At 45.1% G+C, this 22,923-nt stretch overlaps 1 protein-coding gene across 1 annotated transcript; it reads left to right on the top strand.

Moving 5' to 3' along the window:
• Positions 1-2,837: 2,837 nt before the first annotated feature.
• LOC138976634 (uncharacterized) lies at positions 2,838-22,076 on the top strand. Its single transcript, XM_070349505.1, has 10 exons — positions 2,838-3,529; positions 10,580-10,855; positions 12,121-12,272; positions 13,667-13,799; positions 14,593-14,733; positions 15,279-15,533; positions 16,685-16,834; positions 17,240-17,407; positions 18,177-18,270; positions 19,638-22,076. The coding sequence occupies exons 1-10, from the start codon at positions 3,448-3,450 to the stop codon at positions 20,365-20,367; spliced, it is 2,181 nt and encodes a 726-aa protein (XP_070205606.1). The 5' UTR covers positions 2,838-3,447; the 3' UTR covers positions 20,368-22,076.
• The last annotated feature ends 847 nt before the right edge of the window (positions 22,077-22,923 follow it).

Here is a 22,923-nt window from a genome sequence, read left to right as displayed (position 1 = left end):
TGTGTGTCACAGTGAATATAATGTGAGTGGTATGTATGTGTGTGTGTGTGTGCGTGCATATGCATGCGTGCGTGCTTTTAGAGCGCTTGTCCTTTTTTTCTGATTCAACGCCACAATATTTAATCATGTCATATTCATTTCTTCTGATCTCTCGAACGTTTCTTGCGCAAAACTGAACAGGACACGGCAAGGGAGAAAACTCTGTTTCTGGCTGTGTAAGTATTTGTCTTCTGCCTTGAAGAAGAGGGTACACAGGACGAAAATTGAATAAGGCGCAAATACGGCGCCTTGAGGCACTCTCACACTTGCTGCTGAAAAAAAAGTCCCGATAATGTGGTTCTTCTTCTTCAGCGTTCCAGAATGTTCTGGTTACGTGTGAGCTCGTTTGCCCATTTGGGTTCCCCAAACTATACTCTGAGAGCATAGTCAGCTTTACTCCGCTTTCGTTGAGTAGGCATGCTGGGTATTTTCGTGTTTCCATAACCCACCGAACTCCGACATTGATTACAGGATCTTTTCCGTGCGCACTTGGTCTTGTGCTTGCGTGTACACACGCAGGGGGCTAAGTCACTAGCAGGTCTGCACATAAGTTGACATGGGAGATCGGAAAAATCTCCACTCTTAATCCACCAGGCGGCAGCGACCGGGATTCGAACTCACGACCTACCGATTAGGAGGCCGACCTCTTCCCACCACGCCACTGCGCCCGTCGATAGTGTGGTTAATTAAGTGGGGGATGAGGTAATGGGCTAGGGGAGACTACTGATGCACAATGCATTGTCAGCGCGAAGCGAAGTCTTCAACTTCGAACAAGCAGGTACATTTTTATACAGTTTTTAAAAAGCAAACATATTTGAAAGCCTGAAGATTTGAAGTATCGGAACCTATCAGTCGGTCAATGGATTGGTTAGCGGGTTTGCTGTGAACAACTCCAAGGTATTTGACGCAAAAAAAGTTTTGAAGCAGGTAACGTTTTCCAGTTGAATTCTAGCATCGTCTGCAAGGACAAAAAGGACAAACAAACAAACTAACAAAAAAGTGTTTTTTTCTTCTTCTCAAATACAATTATTTTTCTTGTAAAGATGTGAACGAAAAGAAATGTTTAAACCAGCTATCATGTTTTCTCAATGGTGCAATCACATACCTTTCAACGCTATAGAATCAGAAAAAGAGTTTCTACACCTAAAACCAGTTTTGCGAGACATCTGTGTACAGAGCGCATTATGCACAGACATTTTTATTCGCGAGATGCTCAAGTGCACTGCAAAGAAACCAAGAGCAGGTACAAGGCTCATTGTCGTACATGTTTGATTTTTAATGTTGAATCATGAAACTACCAAATGAGTTTCAAATTTGTTGAATAAGAAACAAGTGGCTATGATTCTCTCAATTAGGTAACATTCAAAAACAGTGTTCTAAATTAACACGTTCCTTGTAGTTATATGTCCCTTGTACATTTAAATACGAGTTTAAGAAATGAATCGAATCACAAACTCAAAATTATCACTTTTCACTTACCCACAATTCTACCCCAGTTTTTTTTGCCATCTGTCACTGTCATCTACGTTTGCAAATGAGTTTGGTGCCTTGCAACAGCTTCCTCGAATTTGGGACACAATTCTTGAATATTGATTCGAATTTGTTCACTAATGAAGGAAATTCCAGGAACCTTTTGCACTTTGACTAGTAGTTAAAGGGATATACGGTTTACACGTGTAAGAGTTTCGTTGGGCCAAAACACTAGTGAATTATTGCAGAATAAGTCTGACAACCATGCTGCATTGTTGAATATAGCTCAGTTTGTAGCGCGCTGGATTTGTATTCAGTTGGCCGCTGTCAGCGTGAGTTCGATCCCAGGTTCGGCGGAAATTTATTTCGGAGTCAACTTTGTGTGAAGACTCTCTTCGGTGTCCGAACCCTCCCCCCGTGTACACTACATTGGGTGTGCACGTTAAAGATCCCACGATTGACAAAAGGGTCTTTCCTGGCAAAATTGCTTAGGCACAGTTAATAATTGTCTACCTATACCCGTGTGACTTGGAATAATAGGCCGTGAAAGGTAAATATGCGCCGAAATGGCTGCAATCTACTGGCCGTATAAAATTTCATCTCACACGGCATCACTGCAGAGCGCCTAGAACTGTACCCACGGAATATGCGCGATATAAGCGTCATTGATTGATTGATTGATTGATTGAATATCTTCCGGTTTGGAGGCAATGAAATTCCATGCCTGTACTTTCGCGGGGTCCTGAAGAGAATCCTCGTCTAGAGAGATCGACAATAATTATAGGCAAGTGTCACATTTGAAGCGTTCTTTTCTCAAATTTAAAAGTTCGCTCACTAAACTCATGTTACATGCACTTATTACTTATTCAAATGGAATCGGTTTCTGTCACTCTGTCTCTCTGTCTGACTTACATGTCGATTAATGTTTGTTTTTGAGGGAACAGGATGGGAGGGGGGGGGGGGGGGCACGGGCATGTGCCTTCATTTGTTATCGGAGTCTCTTTTTGTGAAGCCAGGGAAGGATACAGACTTTGTATGCCCGTAAATATTTCTACATCCTGTACCACCACCATCGTACCACTAACGCACCCTCACCCCCCCCCCCCCCCCCGCATTCACCCTACTCCACCAGCCCACTGCCCATCCATATTCACCCCATTTGAGAATCGTATGCTTGGGTGATTTTTAAACTGTACAAACTCCACCCTTTCAGTGAATGTAGTGGGAACAAGGTCTGCAAGGTTTTCATTTGCGACGTGATGATACACTCAGAACCAATTTGCACGCTTCTATTTACCCACCATATAGGGATTCGGCAAATACACATCTGAAAGAGCGAAATGTCGGGCTGATCCCACCCAATGTGTAGATTTCTAACGCGAACGAAACTTAGTGTCGAGGTACCGTGTTTACAACTTTTTATTTCTAAAAGGGTTGTGGAGAATAACCACCATATTCCTAGTGTACAGACTTCGGCGCACTTCTCGTATTTGAACCCAAAACGACAATGATGTTTGGTTACTAAGTTTGCCCCTAGGGCGTCCGCAGTTTTATAGGTTAACGGGCTGAGAGCGTTAAAAGCTTGCATCTGTAGCAAAGCTCATGGGACAAATCTCAGCGGCATTAATTACAGTAGAAAGAATACATACATAACATGTGTATTATCAACGCCATACTTGTTTTCCAAACGAGACTGACAGCCGTCTGCGCATGACACCTCTTCACATGCCAGCCGAGACAAACACGACGACAGTTTAGCCGAGACAACGGCAAAGGACAGCGAACCTGCCTTGTCGCGTCATTAGCAGATTTCACAAATCAATGAAGCGTGGCGCTGAGTGCTTAACTGAGTGTTAATCACGGGGACATTTAGTGCGGCATCTTGACAGGTCGATATCCTTCAGCTGTGGGGATCTGCCGATCTTCAAACTGTCTGGAATGGCTGTCCCAAGATTGGGTCAAATTCTGGTGGATTTGCTTGTTCTTGGACTTTTGGGTGTTGCTGTAAACGTGCGTGCGCGTAAGTATATGTATTCATTGCTATTGAAATAGGGTAAAAGTATTGTTTTAACTTGATAGGATTTTGAAGAGATTACTGTGATTGTGTCTGTGAGTGTGTGCACGTGTGCAACACAGTTTTGGTTTATTGAAGGTGCGAGCGCCTAAGCGCGTTTGTCCGTGCGTCTGCCTGCACCTATGTTTGTCTGTTTGTCTGTCTGTCTGTCTGTCTGTCTGTTTGTCTGTCTGTTAGTCTTTCTGCCTGTCTGAATATTGATCACGAGAGTGATTTGCTATTGCACGTGCGTCGATGTGAAGTGGTATATGTACTTGTGCTTTATATTTATTTTAAATGCACAATTGACAAACATGAATACGGGCGTGTGCAATGTGTTGTGTTTGTGTGTATCGCAAATGCATTGTTCATATCTGTTTGTTATTACACCCCCGGTATAGGGGTGTGTATAGGTTTCGGTGGATGTGTTTGTGTGTTTGTGTGTTTGTGTTCGCATATAGATCTCAAGGATGAACGGACCGATCGTCACCAAACTTGGTGAACAGGTTCTATACATTCCTGAGACGGTCCTTACAAAAATTGGGACCAGTCAAACACACGGTTAGGGAGTTATTGGTGGATTAAGATTAAGAGTGACATATTAATGGTCAAAGGGAAATAACCCTCTCAGTTGGTGGCAGTGAGAATGGTTATTTCCCTTTGACCAACGGGGGTGTTTTTCCTACCTCGAAGGAATTTCTTGTTTTTGTTGGTTGGCTGGTTGGTTTCTTGTCTGCGGGGTTTACGGGGGTTGCGATTTAATATGAGATCAGTCTTTCTCTGACTTTGACAATAAATATATGAAAGCGATTCTACCATGAATACTGACGATAATAACTAATACGATAGAAACTATGCATCAAATACAGAGATCGCTTCAACCTCACACAAAAATCCACCCGTAAATATGTTTTGAAAACTCACGCTGCATTTTACAAAGTTGCTATTTTCTTTCCATCGCGCTTGCGTCCTAGTCTTTCCATTTTTCCTTATTTGGTTGCCTGAATGTTTTCCTCTTTATATTCCTTTGTTTTGTTTGTGTACATGCCCCATATCCCCCCCACCCCCCCCCCCCCCCCCCCCACACCCCCCCATACAAAAAATCCCGCCTGTCGATTAATTCTGCCTGGTTTATTATTGTCATGTCCACATTGCGGGATTTGTGTTGGTTTGGGTCACGTTGTATACACTTTTGCTTGAGTTCGTGCCCTATAGTTGTTTACGTACCATTGATTGTTTCATGGTATTTATTTTGAATTAAATTGTGTTTAAACCAATTACGCCTTCGTGGTTTATTTTTAGATTGGTATTGACTGTTTGTTCCATGAAGACCAGCAGTTGTAGTGAATATAGTCTGGTCTTGCCATAACGTATAATTCACACTAAAAAAACAAAAAAAACTTTATAATCTGTGAGACTGAGAAACGTGCCGACATTTGTTAGCCAGTTGCCACACAGATTGCACATTTTACTGCTAAAAACATTAAAAACAGACACACAAACACACACAGAAATAATGTCGGTAACCGGTCACACCTGCCGCTTGTTATTTCGTTTGACATATGTTTTCTCGTATAAGTAATCACTTGATTTGACCAGTTAGCAAAGATTCTTAGTTGTAGAGAGATAACTGGTTTAACAAATATGGCCAGCGTGATCAAAAGCATGGCTGACTCTGCAATAAGTTGCTGCAACAGTTGACAGTCCAGTAAGGCCCAAAAAAGAGAGGTCTGTTTACGGTAACATAGGCAAAAAAAATAGGGTCGGTAGGTCGGGGTTTTTTTTTTTTCTCCAAAAAACCATATTTTTACGTTATTTTTATTATTTTTTTTTCCCAAATGCCAAAAACAAGTTTAGGGTCGCGCGAAAAAAATAGGGTCGGTCGGGTTACCGTAAACAGACTATTTTTTTGTGGCCTAACATACATTGAAACCCGCCCTTGAAGACCGGCCGTTTTAAGTCTACAGTGGTACCTCCCAGAACGACTCCTCTACTTTACGACACCCTCCACCTTACGACCCATTTATCTTGGGCGGATTATTTCGTGCTATTTCTTTGTATTTTGAACCTCTATATTAACCCCCCGCGGGTTAGGGGGAAGAATTTACCCGATGCTCCCCAGCATGTCGTAAGAGGCGACTAACGGATTCTGTTTCTCCTTTTACCCTTGTTAAGTGTTTCTTGTATAGAATATAGTCAATTTTTGTAAAGATTTTTAGTCAAGCAGTATGTTAGAAATGTTAAGTCCTTTGTACTGGAAACTTGCATTCTCCCAGTAAGGTCATATATTGTACTACGTTGCAAGCCCCTGGAGCAAATTTTTGATTAGTGCTTTTGTGAACAAGAAACAATTGACAAGTGGCTCTATCCCATCTCCCCCCTTTCCCCGTCGCGATATAACCTTGAATGGTTGAAAACGACGTTAAACACCAAATAAAGTAAAGTAAAGTGACCTCTATATTACGTCCCCCCTTGCTGTAACGACGTGCGACCGATCATCAGTGGACCTACAGCGATTTTTCCCAAAAGGATCATGATTATGATGAGTTTTTAAGATAAAGTCTGTAAAGTTACCCCCAGTTAAGATTCCCTCCCTTTTCAGACCTGATTTTCTCAGATTTGTGGTGGTCTTAAAACGGTGTGTTCAATGTTCAACGTCTAATCCACGAAGTGAAAGCTGCATCAGCCAAGGATTTCTATCGTTCACCACGGCGAGACATCCATACATCCATTTCTTTCATTCCGTGTCGCTTCTAGTATACAGAACAAACATACTCCCTCCTTCCCTTTGTGACGTAGCTAAGTGGCGACCCTGCCTCTTCAATTGCGTCTGTGTCAAGAGTAGTCGTTCTTGTTTGCCCAACATCTTTTTATCTCCCTTGCTCCCACCACTCTCGACCTTTCTAGTTATTTTCAAACTTTTAAACAGGGTGGGGTTGGTGTTAAGTCTGTCAGCTTTGACTCACACATGAAGCAATAACTGTGCGACACTTTTTAATAAGTTTCATACTCGGAGTGTTTTTGGTGGCAAGAGTGTGATGGGTGTTTTGCTGTTTTTATGAGAGAAGTAGTTATATTGCTGATAAATTCGTTCTAACAGAGACTACATATAAACACTTTCATGCGCAGTTCGTTTCTAGGGAGCGGTATATCTCAAACACGAGGAAATAACATTAAAAAAGATATTGCCAGTGCTTGTTTAAGTTGCGAAATATTATTTCTGTTCCTAGTTTATCTACTTAGAAGCAGCAGACAAAACAAGTTGGAACATGAGAACATTAAATTAAATTTCTTTGTGAATCAAAAAAGTCATATTTCGTGACTCAGAAAAAAACGCTATTAATAGGATTTGTTGGTTGTTGATTATAAACGCGCCTTTAGTCTATATGGCTACGCGCGACCGATGCAAAAACTGGCATCGAAAGATGTAGCTCCAAAGAAATCGTGAAAAATAAAATTTGGCTTTACTTTCACTGTGCTTATTTCCACATACAAGTGCCTGTTTCCGCTACGTAAAACCGGTCCCTGTCCGGCTAACATATATTTATCCAAACTTTAATGCTTTCTTGACACTCCTTAAGTCAAATAACTTTGCATTCCACTGAAGTATAGTGACAGTTTTGAGTTAAGACCTTCTATCTCAAGATTCTCACCTTTTTAATGTGACAGGGGAGGCTACCGCTCCTTTCACAACGGACTCTGCACCCGGGTTGTTGGCCTTTAAAGTCAACACCTGTGGTTTGTAGAGTTCTGTTTGTGATGGGGTCTGGTGGTTTCCGATTGTCTGTATGTTCATGGAAACCTTCGGGTTTGCATAACAGTTTTTATAGGGCTAAGAAATTAGCCCTAACATTTTCAATCCTGTTTGATTGCACTTCGCTTCCCGAGGTGATCGTAGTGTTTCGGCACACGGTTACATTAAAGACACCTTTCTACCCATGTAAACGGTTGGGCACACCGTCACCGAACTATCCTGACGTTTGCATTGGATAAAAGCTTTCTCCTATTTGGACACATACCAAAACTTAACACTGAGTCTGTCTGCTTCTTGTGCCTGTGCAGTGAAGAAATTGTTTATGTATGAATCTGACAGATTGGTGTGCGCTCTAATTTAAAGTGTTCAACTTTCGAACACACTTTCTGTGACCATTTTTGAATAGTTTTTACCATGTGTGCTATTTTGCTAGTAGAACTATGTACTATGTCAAATTCTGTATAACAAAGAAGAGAAAGGTAGGTTGTTGGGACGTTTGTTATTGACAAAAATACGTTGCATTCACAAATATATCGACCCAACGGTCTTTCAAGTGCACAGACACACAATTATTTACGAAAACTTATCTTGATCAAAGTTGTTTTGTTTTTGGATTTATTTTATGTCAAACTGTGTTCAAAACCGGTAACAGAAAGTATGTTCAACAGTAGAACATTTTAGTTACAGAGTGTAGGTGTCAGTACAAAAATCAATTCAGTCAAGAAGCCTCCACTCTGATCAGAAATCATCCAGGCTGACGATTTGTTTGTGGCTTATGAGAAAAAAACAACCAATGGACAGATCTGTCATGATTCACGAGATAGTATACACAAGAACAACGTCAAAGTCAAAATAGTTACCTTTATAAACAGAGAATGTATTGCAAACAGATAAGCATTTTGGTCGCTGTAACGGAAAAAGATCATGCAGTGAAGCCCACAAACCACCTATGTTTATAAGTACGGGCAATACTTCTTTCCTCCAAGGGCTGAATACTACGGTTTTGTTAAAAGAGAATAGTACTGAAATAGATTATTTAGAACACAACAACTCGTGGTGCTCGTTGTTGCAGAGACGGACCAATGCAGCGAATACAAAAACGCCACCTTCCTACCACAAAACCAATTCCTGGTCCCAATAAACAACCAGGGCTGGACCTAGTGTATGAGAGGGAGGGACTTCAAACATGAGGCAGGGGTACAGGGGAAGGTCAGGAGAGGGTTCTCGAGGACCGTGCCCGCCTTGATGTTGGTGAAATGTAGCATTTGAAAGGTGTATTGTGGGTCTCTCCAGTAGAAAGAAGCTACATTTGTCGGGTAAGGTAGGAACCCAGGACCTCCATCCCCCTAGATCCAGCCCTGAACAACGCCACGGTCTAGATAATAAAGGAACTAAACACTAATTGTCACTTGTTCCAGAGACAGACCCATGCAGCGAAGACAGGAACGCCATCTACCTACCACAAAACGGACAATGCATTTTGACTGTAGATAACGCGAAGGTCTAGACACTTAAATAACTAAAACAAGAGGCGAAGCCTTCAAGGCTCACGTAAGAAATAGACAAACAGTAACACAAACTCAATCACTCCGTCACACATACACACCCAACACACACAGTAAGCTTAGGTGACAAGTGACTGTGCAAGAAAGAGAGACACTAGGGGCCAGTTTCATAAGATATCAGTGAACCGACTGACAGTCGATCGACTGCCCAGTCGATGGACTGTGGTTGATCGCCGTGTCACCGAAAAGCGCGTTTCATGAGCGAATCATCGTCACCCGCGGACAACCGCAGTCGACCGACTGTACACAGTAATCCGAATGGCCAAGTCGAGGGCTAAATTTAGCAACATTACCACTTCCGTTTGCTCATTCGCACGTGGAAATAGCCGATTTCGAAGAAAAAACAAGTCTCGGCCCACTCAAAATAACAATGACCGAGACTTTCAGTGATTCCTTCGCGTGACGTCTAACCCTCTTACGCCATAATGTGACGTCTTCAAGACATAACCCTGACTTGTCTCCTGGATTACTGCGTCATGATAGATACATTTCGAAGAACAATCACAAGGTTTGGCTCACAATCTAAACAAGAGGCGAAGCCTTCAAGGCTCACGTAAGAAATCGACAAACAGTAACACAAACTCAATCACTCCGTCACACATACACACACACACACACACACACACACACAGTAAGCATAGGTGAAACTGTGCAAGAAAGCGAGACCCTGGATCTGCCAATTAGTCTCGGCCCGCTCACAATAACAATGACCGAGACTTTCAGTAATTCCTTTGCGTGACGTCTAACCCCCTTACGTCATAATGTGACGTCTTCAAATAGTTTCTATCACACACGTCAAACACTTTTGACCGAGACGTAATCTTCTTATGCGAGCTTTATCCATAGACTCGGAAATGTTAAAGTTTCTATCACACACACACGCACGCACGCACGCACGCACGCACGCACGCACGCACGCACGCACAGACAGACAAAGTTTATCATCGCATAGGCTACACTTCGTGAGCCAAAAAAGTGTGAGCATTGTGCCATTGACTGTGCGGATAATTACATTTATTTTTGGTTTACCGCAGTAGGCCGAACACAGTGTTGGGGGGAGAGCATCACCGTGTTTAGCCGACTTCCGGTGAGACGATCCGCAGTCGACCGACTGAAATTTTGTTCGTGAAACCCAATAACGTCGGATTACTGTGGTTCTCTCGGACAACTGCAGTTGGTCGACTGTGTTTCTGGCTTATGAAACTGGCCCCTGATCTAGATCTGTCTGTGTCTGTATGTAGCCTACTTACAGGGACACGACTGTCAAATAGTCTCGGCCCGCTCAAAATAACAATGACCGAGACCACACACACCACGCGAGAGAGAAAGACTACAGGGAGGCATGCCGTCATGATGCATTAATTGACGTCAAACACTTTTGACCGTGACGTAATCTTATGCGAGCTTTATCCATAGTCTTGGATAACCACTCACACATAGACTCGGAAATGTTAAAGTTTCTACCACAGACATACACACACACGCACACACACACGCACGCACAAACGCACAGACAGACAAAGTTACGATCGCATAGGCTACACTTCGTGAGCCAAAAAACTAATGAACTCAGGGCGAGGTGGCTGGATTAGGGGGGAGGGGGGGGGGTGGGGGGATGGGGGGGGGTGGGGTGGGGGGTGAGGAGGTTATGACAAAAGCATAACCAACAAAAAAGACCGAGGTGATTCATTGTTCCAGAGACAGACCCATGCAGCGGAGACAGGAACGCCATCTACCTGCCACAGAACGGACTATGCCTGGAGATCACCAACAACGCCAAGGACTGGATCCAGGCACAGAAGTCATGCGAGCAGAAAGTGGGTGACCTCTACCGGTTGCAGGATGACCTCAGCGTGACCAGTTCACCCCGGGTGGCCGCGTGTCTGGCCGCCATGCCGGCCAGTGAGCAACTGGGCAGCTCCTTTTGGATCGGCGCGGCGAGCACCTGGTTGCATCACTGGTTCTGGGTCAATAGTACGTTGCTGCAAGCCATGAAATCCGTTTTTATTTATTCATTTATTTATCTATTTATTTATTTAATCATTTTTTGTTTAGATCCTAGCTAACATTTTTGAAGGCACAAGTTTGGGTGGGGACAGAGGGTCGTAGGCTAGGGTGGAAGACCTTGGATACCAGAGCGAATGGGGATGATGGTGAGTGGGGGGGGGGGGGGGGGGTTGGGGTAGGGGTGGGGTGGGATAGGGGGCACGAAGAGTAATCACACGACCAACGTTGGACACATTGTCACCTCTGGGTCTGGTACAGAGTTATGTGTTCGTAACGCCTACCACTGGGTCTGGTACAGAGTTATGTGTTCGTAACGCCTACCACTGGGTCTGGTACAGAGTTATGTGTTCGTAACGCCTACCACTGGGGACATTCATTGTCACCTCTGGGTCTGGTACAGAGTTATGTGTTCGTAACGCCTACCACTGGGTCTGGTACAGAGTTATGTGTTCGTAACGCCTACCACTGGGGACATTCATTGTCACCTCTGGGTCTGGTACAGAGTTATGTGTTCGTAACGCCTACCACTGGGTCTGGTACAGAGTTATGTGTTCGTAACGCCTACCACTGGGGACATTCATTGTCACCTCTGGGTCTGGTACAGAGTTATGTGTTCGTAACGCCTACCACTGGGTCTGGTACAGAGTTATGTGTTCGTAACGCCTACCACTGGGGACATTCATTGTCACCTCTGGGTCTGGTACAGAGTTATGCGTTCGTAACGCCTACCACTGGGTCTGGTACAGAGTTATGCGTTCGTAACGCCTACCACTGGGGACATTCATTGTCACCTCTGGGTCTGGTACAGAGTTATGCGTTCGTAACGCCTACCACTGGGGACATTCATTGTCACCTCTGGGTCTGGCACAGAGTTATGCGTTCGTAACGCCTACCACTGGGGACATTCATTGTCACCTCTGGGTCTGGTACAGAGTTATGCGTTCGTAACGCCTACCACTGGGGACATTCATTGCCACCTCTGGGTCTGGTACAGAGTTATGCGTTCGTAACGCCTACCACTGGGGACATTCATTGTCACCTCTGGGTCTGGTACAGAGTTATGCGTTCGTAACGCCTACCACTGGGGACATTCATTGTCACCTCTGGGTCTGGTACAGAGTTATGCGTTCGTAACGCCTACCACTGGGGACATTCATTTGCCCGTAACAGGGAAACAACACACAAAACTAGACTCGAATTGTAAATGTCATGATCAATTTTGTATTCTTCAGACACATTACTGAATTCAATTCGTTACGAGACAACGGACTCCACTGCCTTCGAAACGTCCAAGTCAGTGTTTGAGGTGTGCAGTAACTACCTCAGTGTCGACTACTGTGTCTCCGTCTGCCATGACGACGGCGCTGCCTTCACCATCATGCACGTGAGTCCGTCTGTCTGTCTATTTGTCTGTCTCTCTGCTTGTCTGTCTGTCTGTCTCTCTGCCTGTCTGTCCGTCTGTCTGTCTGTCCGCCAAAGTCAGTATTTGAGGTGTGCCATGATGACACCGCTGCCGTCATCATAATTGGAGGACTGGGTGGCCGAGTGGTAACGCACTTGCGCTCGGAAGCGAGAGGTTGCGAGTTCGACCCTGGGTCAGGGCGTTAGCAATTTTCTCCCCCCTTTCCTAACCTAGGTGGTGGGTTCAAGTGCTAGTCTTTCGGATGAGACGAAAAACCGAGGTCCCTTCGTGTACACTACATTGGGGTGTGCACGTTAAAGATCCCACGATTGACAAAAGGGTCTTTCCTGGTAAAATTGTACAGGCATAGATAAAAATGTCCACCAAAATACCCGTTTGACTTGGAATAATAGGCCGTGAAAAGTAGGATATGCGCCGAAATGGCTGCGATCTGCTGGCCGATGTGAATGCGTGATGTATTGTGCGAACAAATTTCATCTCACACGGCATAAATAAATCCCTGCGCCTTCAATATGTGCGCAATATAAATTGCATAAAATAAAAATATAAAAAAATAAAAAATAAATCTCTGCGCTTAGAACTGTACCCAAGGAATACGCGCGATATAAGCCTCATATTGAATGATTGATTGATTGAATTGTTTGATTCTTTGTTTGTTTGTTTGTTTGTCTGTCTGTTTGTTTGATTGTTTCCTTGTTTGTTTTTTGGTTTGCTGGTTTATATGCTGGGAACCTGCTATGAAGACGCCACATCGCTTCCAAAGACTGAGCTGTACCATGATTATCCTTGATAGCAGAAAGCATCGTGTTGTTTAATTTCTGTGTGGCAGAGGAAGAGAAAACATCGTGTTGTTTATTTCCGTGTGGCAGAGGCAGAGAAAACATCGTGTTGTTTATTTCTGTGTGGCAGAGGAAGAGAAAACATCGTGTTGTTTATTTCTGTGTGGCAGAGGAAGAGAAAACATCGTGTTGTTTTATCTCTGTGTGGCAGAGGCAGAGAAAACATCGTGTTGTTTTATTTCCGTGTGGCAGAGGCAGAGAAAACATCGTGTTGTTTTATTTCCGTGTGGCAGAGGCAGAGAAAACATCGTGTTGTTTATTTGTGTGTGGCAGAGGCAGAGAAAACATCGTGTTGTTTTATTTCTGTGTGGCAGAGGCAGAGAAAACATCGTGTTGTTTTATTTCTGTGTGGCAGAGGCAGAGAAAACATCGTGTTGTTTATTTGTGTGTGGCAGAGGCAGAGACAACATCGTGTTGTTTTATTTGTGTGTGGCAGAGGCAGAGACAACATCGTGTTGTTTATTTGTGTGTGGCAGAGGCAGAGACAACATCGTGTTGTTTATTTGTGTGTGGCAGAGGCAGAGACAACATCCGTGCTGTTTCTGCAGCTTTCGCTTGGACCTTGACAAAGTGAACGCGTCCAGTAGGGACTTTCTCCAGTACAATGACCCAACTATGTACTACATCGCTGCTGCCAGGGAGGGACGAAGTGAGTACACATGTGGTGATGATGTTAAATGGCTGGGCATAGTGGTGGAGGTGCTGTATGCTAGGCATAGTGATTGCGGTGGTGGTGGCGGTGATGTATGTCGTTTTCAAAGTCGTTGTCGGGGTAAATTGAGCGATTATGAAAAATGAAAGAAATTAAGAAATTGAACACGTCAGATTTAACCCCTTGATTGCCGGAAGAATGTTGTCCAAAAAGACCAATACAAAAATAAATCAAACATGAAAGTATGACAATTCGACCAAACCTGGGAAAATGGTTTCTAGGGGAGGCAATCATCTTGCTTGAAATCAAAGGGCAATATACAGCGGTTGTTTCTCTTGTCCGAGTATTGGTTTGTTTTGTTTATAGCAAAGTACGCACCTGATACGTACTGTGGCAGTCAAGGGCTAAATATTTTGAACATTATAATTATACATGTCCAAAGAGGGGGTGGAGGTGATGGTCGACGTCGAGGAAGACGACGACGACGACGACGACGACGATGATGATGATGATGATTGGGATGATGCTGAATCTGCTGGTGATGATGACGTTGATGAAGCTGCTGCTGCTGCTGCTGCTGCTGATGATGATGATAATGATGATGATGCTGCTGATGATGATAATGATAATGATGATGATGATGAGGATGAAAATGATGATGATAATGATGATGATGATGATGCTGCTGATGATGATAATGATAATGATGATAATGATGATGATGATGCTAATGATGATGATGATGATGATGATGATGATGATGATGATGGAACACTATCTATAATTCCAGGCAACATGATACGCCTCACGAGCTCCGAGACGCTGACCGAGACTGAAATGCTGTGCGGTGTTGTGGACACCGGGACGTCCCAGTCACGTGAGCTGCTCTCCAAGACCTGCTTCTCCCAGTTCCCCTTCCTGTGCAGCCTTGGTGAGATATCTTACTCCTACCGTGTGTGTGTGTGTGTGTGTGTGTGTGTGTCTGTGTCTGTGTCTGTGTCTGTGTGTACGTGTGTTTCATGTTTGATCTTCTCGGTCCCCTCCGTATGTTTTTGTAAGTGTTTTCTTTCGTTTCGACTATTTCCTCCTTGCACTCTGCAAATGCGCGGCATACATAATTCAAGTTTTGAAAAAGACAATCTGCTCATACATTGTTCCCAGGAACGACCCTCAACCCACAACTACTGGTTTTTATTGCTGCTCCTGTGGTCTGTTTTATTCTGTTTCGTGTACAATTCTCTTTCGTCGTATCTAATTCTATATAATTAACTTATATTTCAGTGTATATTTTTCATTCCGTTTTATTTCTTGTTTAATTCATGTCATTTTATACAATAATTGAGACAGCACGTTTCGCCCTGCAGTCCGGACTGACGATTTAACAGCGAACGACAAGAAGAACAACAAGAAGATACAATAATTTCACTTCATTTCATATTTCGCTTCATTTTATTTCATTTTCACTTCATTTCCCAGGCAACGACACTTCTCTGGACTGTGACAGCGTCAACTGCCAAGGGACGCAATGCAAGTTCCGTGTGCGGGGCGAGTGCGTTCAGCGCGACAGGCGCCCCATGACGTGGAACAGCGCGCGGTCACAGTGCATTGCGGCGGGCGGCGACCTCTGGACGGTGGGCAAGCTGGACGACATGTACATCGTGTCACGCTTCCTGGTGTCCAACACTTTCTACTGGGTGGGGGCCACTGACCACGCCTGGGACTATGCTGCCGGTACCTTTTATTTTATTTTTGAATTTAATTTATTTTTTATACATTAGTATCACAATGCTGGGAAATTGGGGTCGCTTCCTCCCAGGGGAAAGCTAGCAGCAACAAGAGTTGCGCTACCCAGGTGAGTGCGTTGTTTTTGGTGTAAGCAGCCACCTGCATGTTTGTTGTTTTGTTTGTTTGCTTAACGCCCAGCCGACCACAAAGGGCCATATCAGGGCGGTGCTGCTTTGACATATAACGTGCGCCACACACAAGACAGAAGTCGCAGCACAGGCTTCGTGTCTCACCCAGTCACATTATTCTGACACCGGACCAACCAGTCCTAGCACTTACCCCATAATGCCAGACGCCAGGCGGAGCAGCCACTAGATTGCCAATTTTAAAGTCTTAGGTATGACCCGGCCGGGAGCCACCTGCACTTCCAGAGACAAGAAACAAGGGCAAACAAACAAGACTCCCCGACCTAAAGACCTACAATGCTGTGTCAGATTTTGTTTCACAACCTCTGTAAAAATGTACACCCCTTTTAAGACACTCTCCGTTTGCAGACCATTTGTAAGCTCAATATTCTCCAAATTAGTAGGGTCGCTTTTCTATCAGATAATCTCAACGTAAAAAGACGATGGAAAGCGAGGGAAAACGCTGATCCTTCCATGACGTTTGCGACTTTATTATGATATACTAAAGCAACGTCTTTGACGGTATCATGTTGTACACAGAAAGCAACGTCTTTGACGGTATCATGTTGTACACAGAAAGCAACGTCTTTGACTTTATCATGTTATACACAGAAAGCAACGTCTTTGACGGTATCATGTTGTACACAGAAAGCAACGTCTTTGACGGTATCATGTTGTACACAGAAAGCAACGTCTTTGACGGTATCATGTTATACACAGAAAGCAACGTCTTTGACGGTATCATGTTGTACACAGAAAGCAACGTCTTTGACGGTATCATGTTATACACAGAAAGCAACGTCTTTGACGGTATCATGTTATACACAGAAAGCAACGTCTTTGACTGTTTCATGTTATACACAGAAAACAACGTCTTTGACTTTATCATGTTGTACAGAGAAAGCAACGTCTTTGACGTTATCATGTTGTACACAGAAAGCAACGTCTTTGACTTTATAATGTTGTACACAGAAAGCAACGTCTTTGGCTCTGACAACCCGGACTATAAGGTTGTAGGCTGCGGTCACATGTTCCTGGAGAGGTCAGGGGTCACGACGCAGGCGCAGTGGGAATGGGCAGACACGCAGTGCGACCAGTCCAAATCCTACATCTGCCAGTACGGTGAGAGGAATGCTGTGTTTTTTTCATTATCTACATTGGTTGAGTTGATATGTCTTACGTCTTTTTGTAATCAAGAAACAAGAAAGGCTAGTTTGTCAAACGTTGACCTTTTCCCCAAAAAACGAAACATTCGTTGTTTTTCCATTACCATGCTGTGTGATATTCGCAGAGGGGAGATAATGGCACAATCACTTTTTAAATATACTTTGGTTGTTTTGATGCGTGTTACTGCTTGAGTGCTGGTTTTCTGTTTTTCTTGCTCTTGTTCGCGTTGTTATTCTTTCATCTGATCCTGGTATTCTTCTCGGTTGTCGCAAAGGTTTGAAGTGGAATTTCTTGAGCAAGAATCCTCCTGTTCCCAATGATAGTTTAGTTCTGAGATTCCGATGTCTTTTTTCTCCCCAGAACAAACAACGTACACCTCTGAAAACACGAACGATGTGGTCAGGTGTCCATGGCCTATACCCGACAGTCCTGTTGTCCCTGCCGTCACCACCCCGGGGGGAGCCACCCCCGCTGTCACCTACAACGGTTCCATCATTCCTGAAGAGGGCGCTTCCATGGGTAGCGAAAGTGAGTTGATCGTAATCTCTCCAGATTATTTTGAATTTTCATTGTTATCTGAGGAGACAACAATTTCGTTGGCCCCATTCTTATTTGTGTATTTATCTTGTGGTGGTAACCTTTTGTCAGGTTGTTACCCCATCGTGCGTATCGGAGCGGCGTATATTGCAGCCTGCGTAACCATACTGTGTGATGTTAACCTGTTTCAGGTTCTTACCCCATCGTGCGTATCGGAGCGGCGTATATTGCAGCCTGCGTAACCATACTGTGTGATGTTAACCTGTTTCAGGTTCTTACCCCATCGTGCGTATCGGAGCGGCGTATATTGCAGCCTGCGTAACCATACTGTGTGATGTTAACCTGTTTCAGGTTCTTTTTTTCTGTGTGCCAATCATATCAGCTTGAGTTGCAGCCTTGAGGCCCGGTAGCTCAGTTGGTAGAGCCCTGGATTTGTGATCCTAGGTTCACGGGTTCGAATCCTGGCCGGGTCGGACACCGGTCAACTTTATGTGCAGAATCAGAGACGGTATCCTTGTCCCACCCCCTGTCACCACTGTGGCACGTAAAAGACCTCGGTCATTCTGCCATAAGTGCAGGACGCTGATTACACCTAAACACGCATACACCTGGGTAGCGCGACTCTTGTGGCTGCTAGCTTTCCACTGGGAGGAAGCGACCTGAACATTCCCAGCGATGGAACCATAAAGTTATGAAAATGAAAATGAAAACTCTGTGTGTTCGTCACGTGTATTTACCCTGTGGTGTTAACCCTTTTCAGGTTCTTACCCCATCGTGCCTATCGTAGCGGCCTGTATCGCAGCCTTCGTCATCATCCTGTGTGCCATCTTCATGCTGGCCTACAGCCGACGAAGGTTTGTCGTCTCTTTGTTATTTGTTTTCTTTCATTGATGGTACAGTGGAACCCCCCTTTTAAGACCCCCAAATTAAGACTTATGCCTTGTTAAGACCTTGATTTTTTTGAGACTTTCTGTTCATAAAATGTGTAAATTTACCTCCATTTTAAGACTCCCTTCTTTTTAAGATCTGATTTTCTCAGATTTTTGAGGTCTTAAAAGGGGGGTTCCACTGTCCTCAATAAGATCTTTCTTTATTTGGTGTTTAACGTCGTTTTCAACCACGAAGGTTATATCGCGACGGGGAAAGGGGGGGGGGATGGGATAGAGCCACTTGTCAATTGTTTCTTGTTCACAAAAGCACTAATCAAAAATTTGCTCCAGGGGCTTGCAACGTAGTACAATGTATTACCTTACTGGGAGAATGCAAGTTTCCAGTACAAAGGACTTAACATTTCTTACATACTGCTTGACTAAAATCTTTACAAACATTGACTATATTCTATACAAGAAACACGTAACAAGGGTAAAAGGAGAAACAGAATCCGTTAGTCGCCTCTTACGACATGCTGGGGAGCATCGGGTAAATTCTTCCCCCTAACCCGCGGGGGGTATATACAGGACTTCAAGAGAGAGTGGAAATAATACATTTGCAGTGCAGAGGCTACATGTAGTTACCCGAGGATTGTATGAGTGTCAATCAGTTAATCAACAAACCAATTAAAGCAGGTCGAACATGGCCATTATATCCTTACTGACAATGCCTATTCACCCTGCGTACGAGGTGTCTGGGAACACCTCCGCGCGGAGGGGTTTTGCGGCCAGCGCAGCAAAGAGAAAGAGGGAATTTTTTCTCGGGCTTGCGCGGCAGCAAGCTCTATGTCTCTATACTGTATTCTAAAGATTATGAGCTTGATCATGAAGAAATGGCGACACACTAAATAGTTTTCTCTGCCCACAGGAAATGGATCATGAAGAAATGGCTACACACTAAATAGTTTTCTCTGCCCACAGGAAATGGATCACGAAGAAATGGCGACGCACTAAATGGTTTTCTCTGCCCACAGGAAATGGATCATGAAGAAATAGCGACACACTAAATGGTTTTCTCTGCCCACAGGAAATGGATCATGAAGAAATGGCGACGCACTAAATGGTTTTCTCTGCCCACAGGAAATGGATCATGAAGAAATGGCGACGCACTAAATGGTTTTCTCTGCCCACAGAAAATGGATCATGAAGAAATGGCAACACACTAAATGGTTTTCTCTGCCCACAGGAAATGGATCATGAAGAAATGGCGACGCACTAAATGGTTTTCTCTGCCCACAGGAAATGGATCATGAAGAAGTGGCGACACACTAAATCTTTTTCTCTGCCCACAGGAAATGGATCATGAAGAAATGGCGACGCACGCGGGACTACGTGTGGCCCATCTGGGGCTCCAGCCCAACCTACCTTGCGCCCGACCACCTGTCCGACCGGGGGTTCGATTCTCTCTCCACGGCGCACACCGACTCCGGCTCCGTCTTCGTCTTTCCCGACCCCGTCTTCCAAGATGGCGTCGCCTACAAAACTCTGGCGCATGCGCACAGGCCGGGGTCGAGAGACGGGTCACGCCGGAACGAGTCTCTGGACAAGACAGGGGTCAAGGAAAGTCGCGCCAGTTTCAACAGCGAGAGGGTGGAGGGCGTGGCCTCGCCGGGGGGCGGGTTTGGAACTGGGGTGCTGGGCGGGGAAGGGGGCGGGGCTCACCCCTCGGGCGACAGCTTCCCCTACGAGAACCTCATGTCAGCTTCTTACGCTTCTCTCTCCCCGCGCGCCCGCGAGTACATGACCCTCTCCGCGCACATGAATATTCATGACGACGAAGACCAATCGCAGAGCAAGAGCTTGCGCGGAAAACCGGAGGTTGCCTTGGTAACCAATGACGTGGACATGAACTTCACGGTAAACCACGCCTACTCCCGCGGTCGCTTTGGAAGCGAGATCTCGCGCAGTCGGTACGGGAGCGAGATTTCCAGCCCGAGAGGGATGGATGAGATAGTTCTTCCAATGGCTTCCACTGTGGAAGTGCCCACACGCGCTGTGGAAGAGTCGGTCTTGTTGTATTGATACTTGTGTTCACGTTTTGATTGCTGCCTCCATTGCTTCCAAAAATAAATGTACATGAGCATATCATTAATATATTATCATGTTGTTGATACCTTGAGAAAGTGTGAATATTCTACTGTACATATCGCTTTTTCACTTTTAAAGAAATGCCCTCAGAATGCTCTTTTCTTTGCATTATTTCCTATCATGATCAAGTAACCATGCTCAGAATTGTGTTTTGGGTGCTTTTCTTTTTGGCGGCATATTGGTGCTAAAAGGTTGTTTAACAACACAGAAAAAAATAAACAAATAAAAACAAACAAACACGACCTATTCATTGTATCTTTCTTTAACATTTTCAGAAACTGTGTAGGGATACAGGGTTGTTAGCAAAGTAGGTGTGTTTATTTTTTATAATTTGCAAAATATTCCTTAGGCCAAAAAAAAATAGGTCTGTTTACGGTAACATAGGCCAAAAAAATAGGGTCGGTAGGTCGGGATTTTTTTTTTTTTTTTTTTTTCCAAAAAACCATATTTTTACGTTATTTTGCCAAAAAAACAAGATTTTTTTTTTTTTTTTTTTTTTTTTTCCCAAATGCCAAAAAAAAGTCTAGGGTCGCGCGAAAAAACTAGGGTCGGTCGGGTTACCGTAAACAGACCTATTTTTTTTTTTGGCCTTATCTACATATATTGAAAGACGCAGGGTCTAAACTGTCAAAACATCCAGACGCTGCAGATGTATCGTGCGGTTTCCAGTACTATCCTAGCAAGTGTTTTCTCTTTACTCAGTAGATCTTTGTTATTACACCCCCGGTTTAGGGGTGTGTATAGGTTTCACTCGATGTGTTTGTGTTCGCAAGTAGATCTCAAGAATGAACGGACCGATCGTCACCAAACTTGGTGAACAGGTTCTATACATTCCTGAGACGGTCCTTACAAAAATTGGGACCAGTCAAACACACGGTTAGGGAGTTATTGGTGGATTAAAATTATACAAGGCCTGGTATAGACGGACACCCCCGTTGGTCAAAGGGAAATAACCATTCTCACTGCCACCAACTGAGAAGGTTATTTCCCTTTGACGGGGGTGTAGTTCCTATCGGAGGAATTTCTTGTTTACTCTTACTGCGCGAGTATACACTCAAACTATTATTCGAAAACGAAGGCAAACGTGTTTTTAAATGCATATGAACAATCTTTTATTTTTGTTAGTGTGGCTCAGGCCTTTGTGTCGGCATTTTGCCTTGATCGTTCAATCTTCTTCTGCGTTCGTGGGCTGAAACTCCCACGTACACTCGTGTTTTTTGCACGAGTGGAATTTTACGTGTATGACCGTTTTTTACCCCGCCATTTAGGCAGCCATACGCCGTTTTCGGAGGAAGCATGCTGGGTATTTTCGTGTTTCTATAATCCACCGAACTCTGACATGGATTACAGGATCTTTTTCGTGCGCACTTGGTCTTGTGCTTGCGTGTACACACGGGGGTGTTCGGACACCGAGGAGAGTCTGCACACAAAGTTGACTCTGAGAAATAAATCTCTCGCCGAACGTGGGGACGAACTCACGCTGACAGCGGCCAACTGGATACAAATCCAGCGCGCTACCGACTGAGCTACATCCCCGCCCTGACTGAGCTACATCCCCGCCCTGACTGAGCTACATCCCCGCCCTGACTGAGCTACATCCCCGCCCTGACTGAGCTACATCCCCGCCCTGACTGAGCTACATCCCCGCCCTGACTGAGCTACATCCCCGCCCTGACTGAGCTACATCCCCGCCCTGATTGAGCTACATCCCCGCCCTGACTGAGCTACATCCCCGCCCTGACTGAGCTACATCCCCGCCCTGACTGAGCTACATCCCTGCCCTGACTGAGCTACATCCTCGCCCTGACTGAGCTACATCCCCGCCCTGACTGAGCTACATCCCTGCCCTGACTGAGCTACATCCTCGCCCTGACTGAGCTACATCCCTGCCCTGACTGAGCTACATCCTCGCCCTGACTGAGCTACATCCCCGCCCTGACTGAGCTACATCCCCGCCCTGACTGAGCTACATCCCCGCCCTGACTGAGCTACATCCCTGCCCTGACTGAGCTACATCCTCGCCCTGACTGAGCTACATCCCTGCCCTGACTGAGCTACATCCCCGCCCTGACTGAGCTACATCCCCGCCCTGACTGAGCTACATCCCCGCCCTGACTGAGCTACATCCCCGCCCTGACTGAGCTACATCCCCGCCCTGACTGAGCTACATCCCCGCCCTGACTGAGCTACATCCCCGCCCTGACTGAGCTACATCCCCGCCCTGACTGAGCTACATCCCTGCCCTGACTGAGCTACATCCTCGCCCTGACTGAGCTACATCCCCGCCCTGACTGAGCTACATCCCTGCCCTGACTGAGCTACATCCTCGCCCTGACTGAGCTACATCCCTGCCCTGACTGAGCTACATCCTCGCCCTGACTGAGCTACATCCCCGCCCTGACTGAGCTACATCCCCGCCCTGACTGAGCTACATCCCCGCCCTGACTGAGCTACATCCCAGCCGTGACTGAGCTACATCCCCGCCCTGAC

This window comes from Littorina saxatilis, linkage group LG9 (genome assembly GCF_037325665.1).
Source record: "Littorina saxatilis isolate snail1 linkage group LG9, US_GU_Lsax_2.0, whole genome shotgun sequence".
Taxonomy (NCBI): domain Eukaryota; kingdom Metazoa; phylum Mollusca; class Gastropoda; order Littorinimorpha; family Littorinidae; genus Littorina; species Littorina saxatilis.
The sequence above is the reverse complement of the archived record's forward strand: the minus strand, read 5'-3'. Positions and strand labels throughout refer to the sequence as shown.